The sequence below is a fragment of the Corylus avellana genome, chromosome ca2, assembly GCF_901000735.1.
Source record: "Corylus avellana chromosome ca2, CavTom2PMs-1.0".
Classification (NCBI taxonomy): Eukaryota; Viridiplantae; Streptophyta; class Magnoliopsida; order Fagales; family Betulaceae; genus Corylus; species Corylus avellana.
In genome coordinates, this window is record NC_081542.1 from 38,939,750 (window position 1) to 38,952,725 (window position 12,976).

Below are 12,976 nucleotides of genomic sequence, written 5' to 3' on the forward strand. Positions count from 1 at the left end.
CCCCCTTCTCACAATTCAATCCAAACAAACACATCTTTCCCTCATTGACCCTACACTACTCTACCTCCACCAACTATTTGCAACTCTATCAGCCAGGGCCCGACACTTGTCGCGTTCCGGGTCACCCGCCAACCTTCCGAACCCCGACCCAACCCGAAATTATTGATCCTGGTGAAGGGGAGGGGGAGAGGGGGGGGCCAAAATGATGGATCTAAAAGGCAAAGCACAGAGTGTTGTGCAATTATTCATGTCATGGATTTCATCCTAAGCAAGTGCGGAAAAAAAAATTTCACCCCCCATAAAAGCAGAAAGAAAGTATAATATAAACATCATTTGCTACAACACTTTTTGGGTGACTGATTCCCACTCTCCTTGAGATAGCTAGCCATAAAAAAGAAAAGACCCTTCTCTTTCTTTCTCTCTCTCTCTCGCTGATCTCTCTCTCTCTCTTGCTATTTTTTTTTCTTCTTTCTTCTGCTTCCATGAGAGAGGAGCCATGAAAAACACCATAAGATGCTGCATCTCTTGCATTCTACCATGTGGGGCGCTGGACGTGATTCGCATAGTGCACTGCAACGGCCGGGTGGAAGAGATCAGCGGGAGTATCCGGGCTAGCGAGATCATGAAGGCTCACCCTAAGCACGTGCTGAAGAAACCCTCTTCGTCGTCGGAAGACGGGTGTGTGCCGAAGATTGTGATAGTCCCGCCGGACGCGGAGCTTCAGCGCGGGAAGATATACTTCCTCATGCCGGTGCCGTCAACCCCGGAGAAAACCCGGTCGAGATCATCGACGAGGAAGAAAAAAAGAGAGGCGGCCGACAGCAACGCGAACAACAACAACAACAACGGCACGTCGCCGACGTCGGCCATGACAAACCTTTTGATATCTGATAGGTATTTGACTGAAATACTGTCGGAGAAGATTTCCACTCAGAGGGATCGCCGGCGAGGCCGTATCGGGGTTTGGAGGCCTCACTTAGAGAGCATTTGTGAGTCACCAGCTGATGTTTAATGGCGGATTTTTCTTCTTCTTGTGATTCATTTTATAAAGCTCCATTTGTTTCTTCAACATGTTTTCATCCTTCTTCTTTTCTGTCTTTTTTTTTTTTTTTTTTTTTTGGGTTGTATATATAGGCATAGAAGAGAAGAAAAGAAAAGAAAAAATAAAAAAAAATAATGCAATAGTTGTATCATGGTATGGAAATTGTGAAGGAGAATGATATGATATGAGCAGTTTTGGTAAGGATCTGGGCATCCGATGAAAAGGCCATAAAAAAAGGTTGCGGTTACATGAATTTGGATTGTATTGAGCTTCATATGTCTGTATTCATAAATTCAAAGGCTGTAATTTTTGTGGGGTTTGTTTTGATTTGTAGTTGAAAGCCATTTAAGGTGAAGAAACTGTTATTGGGAGAGACCCACTTCTACTGTTTGATGTTTTAGCATTGTTTGAATAAAATCCTGGAACCTGATTGTGCTATGATCATCATTTCATCAATTGAGTAATCTAATTAATTGACCACTTTTGGCTATATACCATTCAATCACCAAAATCATATGGTTGTTGCCAAGTATTCGTCATGTATATATATATATATATCTATTTTTTCTTTTTCGTGGTTGTTTGCAAGTATTGATCATCATCTTGTTTTGTATTGGCAATGATGTAAGGCTGACATCAATTTCACCACGAATGGAAAAATAGGACTATTTATTATTTTTGTTGGGTATTATTTGGTTGGAGTTAATTTGATAAATTTTCGTCCAATCATTGATGTTGGTGAAAAATCAGCCGATTTTCATCCGTGAATCCTGGCATTGTGATTAGAAAAATGTATTTTAGTATTTTTTGTCAACGTAGGGGGGCGGGCATATATGTTTGATGGGTTTGATGGCATATATAGATCCAAGGAAGGATGATGATCAGCTTCGATCAGTTGCTGTGTTCTCTTACTTTCTTGTGATTATTATATATATATATATATATATATATATATATATAATGAACCAAACTATTTTTGTGGGGGGATTGCATGGATTTTAATAGAAGGAAAACCATTTTTTGTATTTCCCCATGGGGATGGAAAAGAAAGAAAAAAAAAATTGAAGAAAGTCACTTTCAGGTGGGATGAAATGATAGTCCCCACACAACTTTTTCCACCATAGAATAATGCAAATTCTAGGTTGCACTAACAAGTGGGCATGTCTTTAAGCATTTTGTTCTCTTAGAGATGATGATTAGATGGTGGCAATGGCATCCTGTAAAGCTAATTAACACACTAGTGCTTGCTTTGAGCCTTGAGCAGCCCCATCTTCTCTTCTCATCCCATTTTTTTGCAGCTATTTTTTGGAGTCCCACATTGTTGGCCCAACCTAAAAAAAGTTCAACTCACTTCAAATATCATTGAAATTTGATCTCATTAAAAATGTTTTGAGAGTCTAAAGTGGTATGCAAAACTAATAATTAGGTTTTTACTATCAGATTTCATTTAAAATGTCATATTGATATAGCATTTTTAGTAGAACTCGTCGGATGTGAATTTCTCCTACATCACATATTCAATTATATAATGATGCGTGTCACTTAAAATATATATATTAATCACTAACGGAATTTGTTAAGATTTTGTACATAATTTGATAGTAGACACTCATTTGTAACTTTTGTATATCACAAGAAGCTTATTATAAATTTATAAGTCAGTGTAATTGCATGGACTGATTTTTTTTTTTTTTTTCCTAGTAATAAGGGTAATTACCTTTTGCCCCCATGAACTACCAACTATGACACCTGACCCCATCAAACTACCATATTATGACAAAAAGTCTCATTTCATCAGTCAAAGATGTTAAAATTGATGGTCAACGGTCATGTGCAAGTCATGTGCCATTTTAAATTTTTTTCTTCCACTTTTTCATGTGTTGGATTAGGGTTTAGGAGGGTATAAGTGTCATTTTCTCGGTCTGAAGTGAGGGTAAAAGTGGAAGAAAAAAATTTAAAATGACACATGACTTGCACATGACCGTTGACCGTCAATTTTAACACCTTTGATTGACGAAATTGAGTTTTTTGTCATAAGATAGTAGTTTGATGAAATCAAGTGTTATAGTTGGTTGTTTATGGGGGGAAAGTACCAATACGATGTATTTTATAAAAGCAAAAGGTAATTACCCCTATTAATAATTATAAGAGTAATGTTAAATGTTACACCTTATTCCACCCTATCACATTGGGCTAATGTGTTATTGCCTATCACATTGGGCTAATGTAATTACATGGGCATATATGCGAAGACTCACACTTCCAACCTACCCATTCCAATGGGCTAGCGTGGCAATGCACATCATTTATTTATTTATTTTTAATGGTTAATTTAAAGGTTCCTGAGATATGAGTGTAGTATTTAGCATTTTTCTAATAATAAAATAAACATAAATGTATGAAACCAAATAGTACATTTAAAAAAAAAAAAAAAAAACAACAACAACAACAAAAACAAAGAATTAAAAGTTTAAATTACTTTGATTGTCTGAATAATAAACATGATTCCCATAAGCTTAAAAAACATCATATTTGTGAGCATTAAGAATGATCCAGAAGCTTATCTAAAACAAATTTAAAACTAAATACCCTACAATACCAACTCCAAAGGTGTAGAAGATAACCATTTCTTTTCCAAGTTGAAGTCGACCCATTCCCCTGTTGGCCCAGGAGTTTATACAAAATAAATGATAAAAAGATATTTTTATTCCTTTTGTGGTGCAGGATTCAAGAAATTGGAGATGCAAAATGCAATTATTTATTTATTTAGATTTGTTCAAGCGGCGCCTCTCACTTTGGCCTTTGCATCGATTGTAAGGGTCACTGCATGTCTCAACTTTTGCCTATATTAAAATATAAAAAAAATAATAATAATTAATAACTCTTAGTTTAACTATATATTGACTTATCCCATAACTTAGGTGGATAAAATGTGACTAAATCTTAATTTTCTTGATTTTTTTTTTTTTTTTTTTCTCGAGTAGAATAGACAGGGTGGAGTGGATTAATTCCTTTGAATAAAATGTGGTTTTCAATCTTACCGTTATCCCCAACTTCACATGTGGCAGAAGTGATCGGGACCCATGGATTAAGCTATATAATTATAATCTATGTTTGTCACCTTATCTTCACAACACATGGTCCTCCCTAGTCCCTACACTACAATGGGAGCTGGAATGGAGGCCTAGGCCTACCTCCCATTAAGGCCCAGGTCACCGCCGCCTCCTAAGCCGGCCAAAGAAACCCATTGCGGTTGGGCCTGCCGAAGCCGACCCACCCTATGAAGCCTAGTCTGAGGTACACACCCTCCTCACTCGCGCAAGGAAAGAAAATATCAAAGCGAAGAGTCGTTGGCGGCATATCTTAGCAACAAATATGACTCTTTGATCATTTTGCAGGCATATTATATTGTGGGCCAGTTGTACTAATTAACATGAGCTATTATGATTAAGGATACTATTTGTTCATTTAATGGTGAATATGATGTCAATGTCGACACGTCTTTCCAAAAATTTAAATAATGTGACATTATATACACATTTAAATACACCAACTTTAAATTATAACCATTAAATGAATAATATTTATTTAAAATGAAATAGAGAATCCTTTTCCATGTTTGGTAATCCCGTAATCAGTCTCTCCATGCGATATACCTATAAACTACAAAGGTGGATCCACATTTACGTATGCCACAAATATGTTCTATATGACCTACCTATTTCTATTTGGTTGAATACAATTTTGTTTTGGTAATGTTGGTACGTTGTAATATTAATAAAATACTAAAATGATCGAATTTCTTATTGTTATGTGATAATCTAGAAAATTTCTACTCACCATCTCTCTGTTTCTTTAAAACATCCACCATCTATTTTTCTCTTTCTTATCTTGTTCCTTAATAAAACAAAATTCATGTAATCTATGTTATTTTAGAGCTTTTTATTTTATTTTATTTATTTATTTTTATTTTTACAACGCTTTAGTATCAGTATTAGGAAATAGTTTAGACATTATTATTATTATAATGAGTACATCAAACAAGAATTACAACCAAGAACAACAAAAAGAAATGCATCAAATGAATGATGCGGCCCCGAACATCAAGAAAAGTGGCTGCCATTAAAGGCGACTAAACAAGGCGCGGGCAAGGCAACCCTATCCAAACCCCCATAGCAGGGGATGAAGATAGGGGCATAACCGTCAATATGTAATACCTCGAAATAATAATATAAAATAAAATGTACTTAATCCAACTCGGTAAAGTTTTATAGAAAATAACACTTGCAATTTAAAATGTTTCAACAAATTTTCCTCAAAAGGAAAAACTCAATTAAATATTGTTAACCCTAGTCAAACGTTCGAAGTTACCATGGAACGTTCGAAGTAAACCTTAGACTTGAATGTTCGATTCTTCTTTGGAACATTCAAGTGAAACCCTATTGTAGTGATCCAAATAATTAACTAATCTTAGATAGCTTGGTTAGAAGATTAATTGGACCTTTGGGTCACTAGGAATAGCTGGAGGGTCATTTTGGAAAATTTGGACTCTCTAGCAAAACGCTCGTGTGGGGACCACGCGAACGCTCGCCTGCAAATAGTACACGAGAGCTCGTGTAAGGACCAGCTTGAGCATATGTTGACTTTTGGTTAACTACTGGATATTGTCCGAGCGTATGAGTGCAACCCTAAGATCGCTGGGTAAATAGTACGCGAACACTCGACACTATAGTACCGAGCGGCGAGCGCTCGCCCTACAGTGCCCACAACCTTTTCTACCTATAAATACCCCTCCCCATTTTTGCCCATGTTGCCTTCTAGAATTGATGCTTGAGTGTTGTGTGAGCTTTTAAGAGACTACCTTGGTATCCTTGAGGAGAAGGAGGAGTTTGTTGGGGGTGGTTGCTATGTAAGAGGTAACTATCATCTCTCTCTAGTGTTTTTCCTTTAAATGTTATGCTAACCTTATGCTAGCTTAGTTGTTAGAATCTAGTAGTGTAAGTCTTAATCTCGTTACAAGCATTTCATTCCCATTAGACTATTCTTATTGCATGAAGATGTTGTTTCGAGTTAGGGTTAAAGGACTTTTTGTAGCCTTAGAACCTGTTAGAACTGCTTAGGAGACCATTGAACCAAAATGAAGTTTTACCAAAACTCTCTGGTCGAACGCTTGGCCTAGGGCACGAGTGCTCGCCCAAAAGCACTTCAGGGGAACTTCATTTGGCCAGTCGTTCAATAGTTCATGTTTTTATGTACTAGGTTCGATTTAGTTTGGACTTAGGACTAATAGGCTTTCCACAAATTTGGAGAACCTGGACCCTTTGGAGGACTTGTACGATCCGAGTGAGTACAAACTCACATGATACTAGTCATTACTTTTTTTGCATTGTACGACTATTTTGTATACCAAAAATATGCATTTTATAATTCTCATGAAATACATTTTGTTGCATTATGAACTCTACCATTTGTGAAAATGTGCTACTTAACAAGATAATGAGGCAATGAGGCTTGTAGTAGCATGCATGTAAAATACGAATAAGACTAATTGCATCGTATAATATGGTACACCGGTACGTGCGAAAAAATGGTTATGGGCTTACTATACATGTTAACTCTATGGTAAAATGTGTGTGTGTGTGTGTGCGCGCGCTTATATGGGCCTTGGATCCAATGGTTATTCCGTGACCGGCGCAGTCTTAACGGGCGGGTCACTACAGGACGTACGTCATTAGTAGAGTAGGCCACCCAAGGTCGGACCCAGTCGAGTTGCTAATGTTATGGACTGTAGCATACAATGGCCCGGGCACCGGCATTGTATTACAGGTCTCTTAGGACAACGTCAACCTTACTGAGAATGGGTAATATCTCGAGTAGACCATACAGTTAAATATTTACTGATTCACGTGATTATAGCATGTACTATACCTATACTATATTCATGGATATCTGTCATAGTTAAAATGTTTCATATTTTACCAAATGGAGTTCATCACTAAATGGCATGAGTACTATGTGCATTAGTATTCACTAAGTCTTTGAACTTACCCATTTATTTTTTTCCCACTCTATTATGTATAAATTGCGCGATTTAGCTAGCGCAAAGGAGGATGCCAATGACCAATGAGCTAGTGGTGGCCAAGGACCTGATTCAGGTCATTTTTGACGATATGAACCCGGTTTGGCTCAAGTTCATGTGGGACGATAGAGGAACCACCCGTGAGGAGATGATAGAGATCGTGATCATGCTAGCACTACTTAAACTTAGATATTAATTTTGCTGTCTTATTTTCAAATAATTATCTTGGTTTGTAACCTATTTTGATGATGGATCTTTGACCAGTACATTTGGAGAACCTATTAATGTGATGATGTTTTATCCTTACTTTGGTTATCTTAATTGTGGTATTTAGTTATTGCTTTCTTATTCCTGTGGTTGAAAGTTTTTCAATGTATTCTCTCCCTTCGAAGAGTTATATGATCCCTGAGTCTTGTTTTGTGAAGGACAAGGCTAGGAAGCGAACTATGGAGTCAATTACCAATTAATTGATTTCCACAAGGCGTTACACCTATAACTGTTAGTACAACAGTATATCGAATGTTCGATAAAGCCTGGAAAGAAAATTTAACTTATTAGCCACATCATTCAATCTTATCCACTTCACTCACTCTATAAATACACCCCTCATGACCCTTCAAACTCTATTCATCCCTCATACAGCTCATACACCCAAATCCTAGAGAGAGAAAGATTCTAAAGAGAGAAGAAGGCGATTTTGGTGTTGCCTTATCTTCAGTAAGGTAGAACTTGAACTTCACTCGTTTTTCATGTTATTTATATTCTTACTATGTGATTTACCATGATTTTTAAAAGTCCTAAGTATGGCATGATGTATTTATAATTTATTTCTCTTAGAAATCAATGATTTTTCAAAAAGTTATGAACTTAGTCTTATTTTTCAAGAATTACCATGTTGCTTTGGTTTAACACATTTTTATTAAGTTATTAGAAGCTTTAGTTAAGATTTGATTCGGAGTATTACAATTATACATGGCTACACCAGTCATAATATAACAATTAGATTCAAGGTCAAAACATAAACATAATATTATTTCTGGACCATAAGGTCAACCCTATATATTTATATGTGCTCACCATTCTCACATGACGATTCACACCATATGTTCAATTATTAGAAACTAATTTAATAAAAAAAATATTCATTTTTAAGTATTTATAAACATTCGATAAAGTCATTATGATCATCATATAATGTTTTATTTGAAACATGAAACTAAAGTATGCTCAATTTGTTAAACATATCTCATAATGAAATAAAATTGTTTCGTAAGAATCTACTTGTCTCAGTTGATCATCCTCATTCTCGGACATCTTAACCTCCATGCCATAACACACTACCATCCTAAGCTTACGAATGAAAACCCTAATCATGCATTAGGCAACCTTAAAAACAGTTACTGCCTTCATCAATTATTCGCTCTTCAGGGTAAATCTTTCTACCTTAGGGATGGGACATTTGATGACTACTAGAATACATAAACAACGTAGAACTTCTATACAAACCTATTACCCAACTTAATGACAACTTCTACTGATTCTAAAAGGCCTAACAAAAAATATCATCTTAGTTAAAAAAAAAAAAAAAAAAAAAACCTAACCCATTTTCACTTTTCCATCTTTGGTATTAATAAACCATGAATCTCATTTTAACTTGTAATAGTTGGTTAAGCAGGCAATAATAATAAGTTCAATACATATTCAATTATACTTATGTTATATCCATTCATGATTCAATATAAAACCATAAGATAGTAAATTTAGATGTTTTAAATCCTCTAGATGCATTCCAAATCATGAAAATATGAGTTTATTAAATAACATAGAAGGCTAATACCATTACAAAATGAGATCAGGCATAGGGGTTACCTCTTCTTGAAGATGAAGTCCCATGAGTCACCTTCCCTCGTGTGAAAGGGTGACGAAAATGGCTTCTTTGGACGTAAGGATGGTTATATAAGTTTCATGCACACTCGAAAGGGTTGAGATATCTAAAAATTAGATACTTCCAAACCATTGTTGATCGTTCAAGGTTGGACACCGAATGATCGATGACAACTGTCGTTAATCGTTCGAAAACTTTAACTTATTTTAAAATATTTGTTTTGTTAAAAATACTTTTAATTGTTAACTGGGGTATTGTAAATAATTTGTTTGGAAAATTTTTCCACGTGAATAAAACTAAGTGTCTTGGGTTTTGTAACTTATTAATACTGTTTAATTTATATGTAGGTGTGTGTATATATTTATTTTCAGGGTATTACATCGCCCCTCACCTGGTCGTCTGATGGGTCTCAATGAGAAAGAAGGATAATGAATATTTCACTAAAATAAAAAGATGATACATGATAGAACTCTACTATGGGTGGGAGTTACACCACAAACAACTCCAATTAAGGTAGGAGCTTTGCCCTAACTTAAACACTTCACAATCATGACCTTATTGCTATTGACACTAACCAATATTTAAAGACACATACTAACATGACTCGTATGATATACACACACACACAACTCCAATTAAGCTAGGAGCTTTACCCTAATTTAAACACTTCACAATCGTGACCTTATTGCTATTGACACTAATCAATATTTAAAGACACATACTAACATGACTTGTATGACACACACACACTAAAACAAAGTCAAAGTTGGTTATGGTTGCTAACTGCTTGGGACGTTCACATTCCCTTCTTCGCATGGGCCACACATGGACAGTTCTTGTCCACATTATGGGTAGTTAACTATGTGGCCTATCATTCCTCTCTTCTGCAAGCACCTTGTTCTCAAAGTGGAACATGAGAAATTAATGTTGAAGGTTTGTAACCACTGTGCAAATGACATCCTCCAATAGTAGCTGCTTCCACTAGATGAGTACCTCGACAACAAATATCTGGATTGTCTTTGGCTAGCTCATAGCTCACATCGGTGTCTTCAATTCCCTCTTGTTTTCTTCTACATATTCTGCCAACGTAGGCCCATCTCTTTCAATTAGAAAAGCTTGTATCATGTTGCATCCGTGGCCAGGAACAAGTCTCTCGTTACAATTAAAGTACAAGCCCTTCTCACATCTCCTTTGCATCTCATCCTAATAGATTTGCTTAACTGGTAATGTTTGTGACTGCTTAGGTGTTGTTGTTGCTGATAATGTGTTTTTTTTTTTGACATGTGTTGCTGATAATGTTGCAATGATAGCTTCAGAGACTTGGGTCGATCTTTGGATGTCTAATTTGGCTAGTCCTTTTTAATGTGTTAGCCTCTCATCATGCATTATCGTACAAGGTTAGAACATGTGTACTTCAGCTGCATTTTCTTCTTTCAATCCCTTTAGAAAAGTCCAAACTAACACATTTTGAGGCTATCCAACTACATGGTAGTCCCATAGTGAGCCCCATAGTGAGCCATGCTGCTTGATGCGTGTTAGTGCTTCATCAAAGATATCATAATCGATTGGACCAAATCGGGTGATCAATTCTTGTTCAAAAATTTCCCAAGTAATTAGCACCCCTTCATCTTTTCGATCCTTTTGAAGCCTGATGAGTGCTAAATATTGCATACTTTTTTAGCATCTTAATTTGCATTTATTAATCCTTTAGCTGTATTATAATCTAATGTTTTGTGTTAGTTCTGTGATTTTAGTGTTTTGCAGGTTGTTAAGGGAAAATTGTGGATTTAAGGTGAGAAATGCAAAGATTGGAAGAAAGCCACCAAGGAACGGGATCAAGCGCACCAGACTGATGCTCAAGTGCATTTGCGCTCGAGCCCAGCTGATTTATGATCGAGCGCACCTACGCTCGAGGATAAGCCAACATCGCTCAAGCGCCACTGCAGGAGAGAAAGCCACATGCACGAGTGCGCTCGAGCACACTCGGCCAACGCTCAAGTGCACGCATCAGTTCCAGAATTTTCACCCATTTTACTTAAGCCCTGTTTTTGAAGAAAAAAACCCTAGAAGAGGGATATAAAAAGAAAAGAAAAATGAGAGAAAGCTACGGCTGCTAGGGACTGGAATATGAGCAAAAAGGCTGAGGGTTTGCTTGTTTTTGTTGCTCTCAATTATGTTTGTAGTCTTTTTCTTTTCCATTAGATGCTAAACCCTCAACTAAGGTTGAGGATGAAGCCTTACCAATGAACAACAACCTTATTTTCATGTAATTTTATAGATTCCAAATTTTTATGTTTCCAATGTTCTACATCAATTCAATTAGTGGGTTAATTTCATTTAATTGATTGCTTGGATTTTCATTTGCCAAAATATTGGCCATTCATTGTGATTCATTTTACGGATACATTGGATGATTTGGTTCTAATTGGGTATCCATTGTGATTTGTGCAAATAGATACATTGGATGATTTAGTTTGAATTGGGTATCCATTGTCATTTGTGTAATAGACAGATACATTGAATGATTTAATTTAATCTTTTGTGCAAAATAGAACATGCGTAGGAATGTAGAGAATTTTGGATGTATGGAATGACCATGACAATATGTTGCTTTGTTCTGGTGGGTGTAGATTCCAAAACCTTAATACTTTGTAATTTGATTAATTTCTTGTTTATTTTATATTTTTTCTTTGTTTCAATTCAAGAATCACTCAGTTTTCGGAACTAGGTTAAGATTTAGTTGGTTTATATATATTTGGTTTTCATAAACACAATTCCCTGTGGGATCAACCTCGCACTTGCAACACTATATTGCAAAACAATTCGTGCACTTGCGAGTACATTAAAGTTTGCACAGCAAAGCCACTACTACCATTGATTGGCTTCACCCTCTAAATGAAATGAGGCTAATGCCACCTTCTATCCAGATTCTTGATACTCGAAAAATTGAGTAACCCGATTGAGTCACTCTGTAGGATCATCTCCATAGAAAGGTAGAAAATCCATCTTCAATTGCTTTAATGGGGGTGTTGCTTGCTGCGACTTGTCTCCTGTGGGGGAGCCATGAGATGTTGAACCTTTCTCCTTCAAGCTATTGGTGCTCTTCTCAGAGAATGGGTTGACTTCGAACAACAAGTTCTTGATCTTGTTCAAAGAATCTTCCATGCTTCGCATCTTCTCGCCTTCCATGCACTAAATTCCATCATGAACCGCTTCCAGCTAAGCTTCAAGTTTCTCGATTATTTCCTTGTTGGTAACCTGGTTCTAATACCCTTGATGGGTCCTAGTAAGAGAGAAGGATATTCAACGAGTATTTCACTAAAATAAAAAGAGGATACACAATAGAACTTCACTTCAGGTGGGAGTTAAAACACATACAACTCCAATTCGGATAGGGACTTTACCACAACTCAAATACTTCACAATACATGACCTTACTACTACGGGCACTAATCAATATTTAAATACACATACTAACATGACTCGTATGACACACGCATACTCACATTCCACATTATTAGCATGGAAAACTGATGTACATCTACACTAGAACAAAGATAACATAGGTTATGGTTGCTAACAACTAGAGACGTGTATATTGCCTTCTTCGCATGGACTTTGCATGTGTAGTTCCTCTCAACGTCATGGGTAATTAACCATGTGGTCTCACCATCTCTCATAAAGTGGGAACAGGATCCTCTCTAGTCCATTATGGACTAGAGAATATCTAGTTTATGGCTAGAATTTCTTCTCATAAATCCTATGGCCACAAATAGGACACATATTCCACTAATAATAATAATAATAAAAAAATATTATTTAAAATTAAAAAAAAAATTAATAAAAAAATAAGAAAAAAGAAGGGGGTGGTTAGCCACCATAGGGGCTGGCCACCCCCCATTTTGGGTAGGGAAAGCCACCCCCAATGGCCGGCTGTGGGGGTGGTTCGGCCACCCCCATCTTGCAAAAG

The 12,976-nt window shown here is 36.4% G+C and overlaps 1 protein-coding gene across 1 annotated transcript; it reads left to right on the plus strand.

The window, feature by feature from the left end:
• The first annotated feature begins 221 nt into the window (after positions 1-221).
• Positions 222-1,481, plus strand: LOC132171652 (uncharacterized). Its single transcript, XM_059583026.1, has one exon. It carries the CDS (start codon positions 497-499, stop codon positions 1,010-1,012), a length of 516 nt encoding a protein of 171 aa, XP_059439009.1. The 5' UTR covers positions 222-496; the 3' UTR covers positions 1,013-1,481.
• Positions 1,482-12,976: the final 11,495 nt, after the last annotated feature.

Coding starts and splice junctions, on each gene's coding strand:
- LOC132171652 (XM_059583026.1), top strand. CDS start 497: ATGAAAAACACCATAAGATGCTGCATCTCTTGCATTCTACCATGTGGG.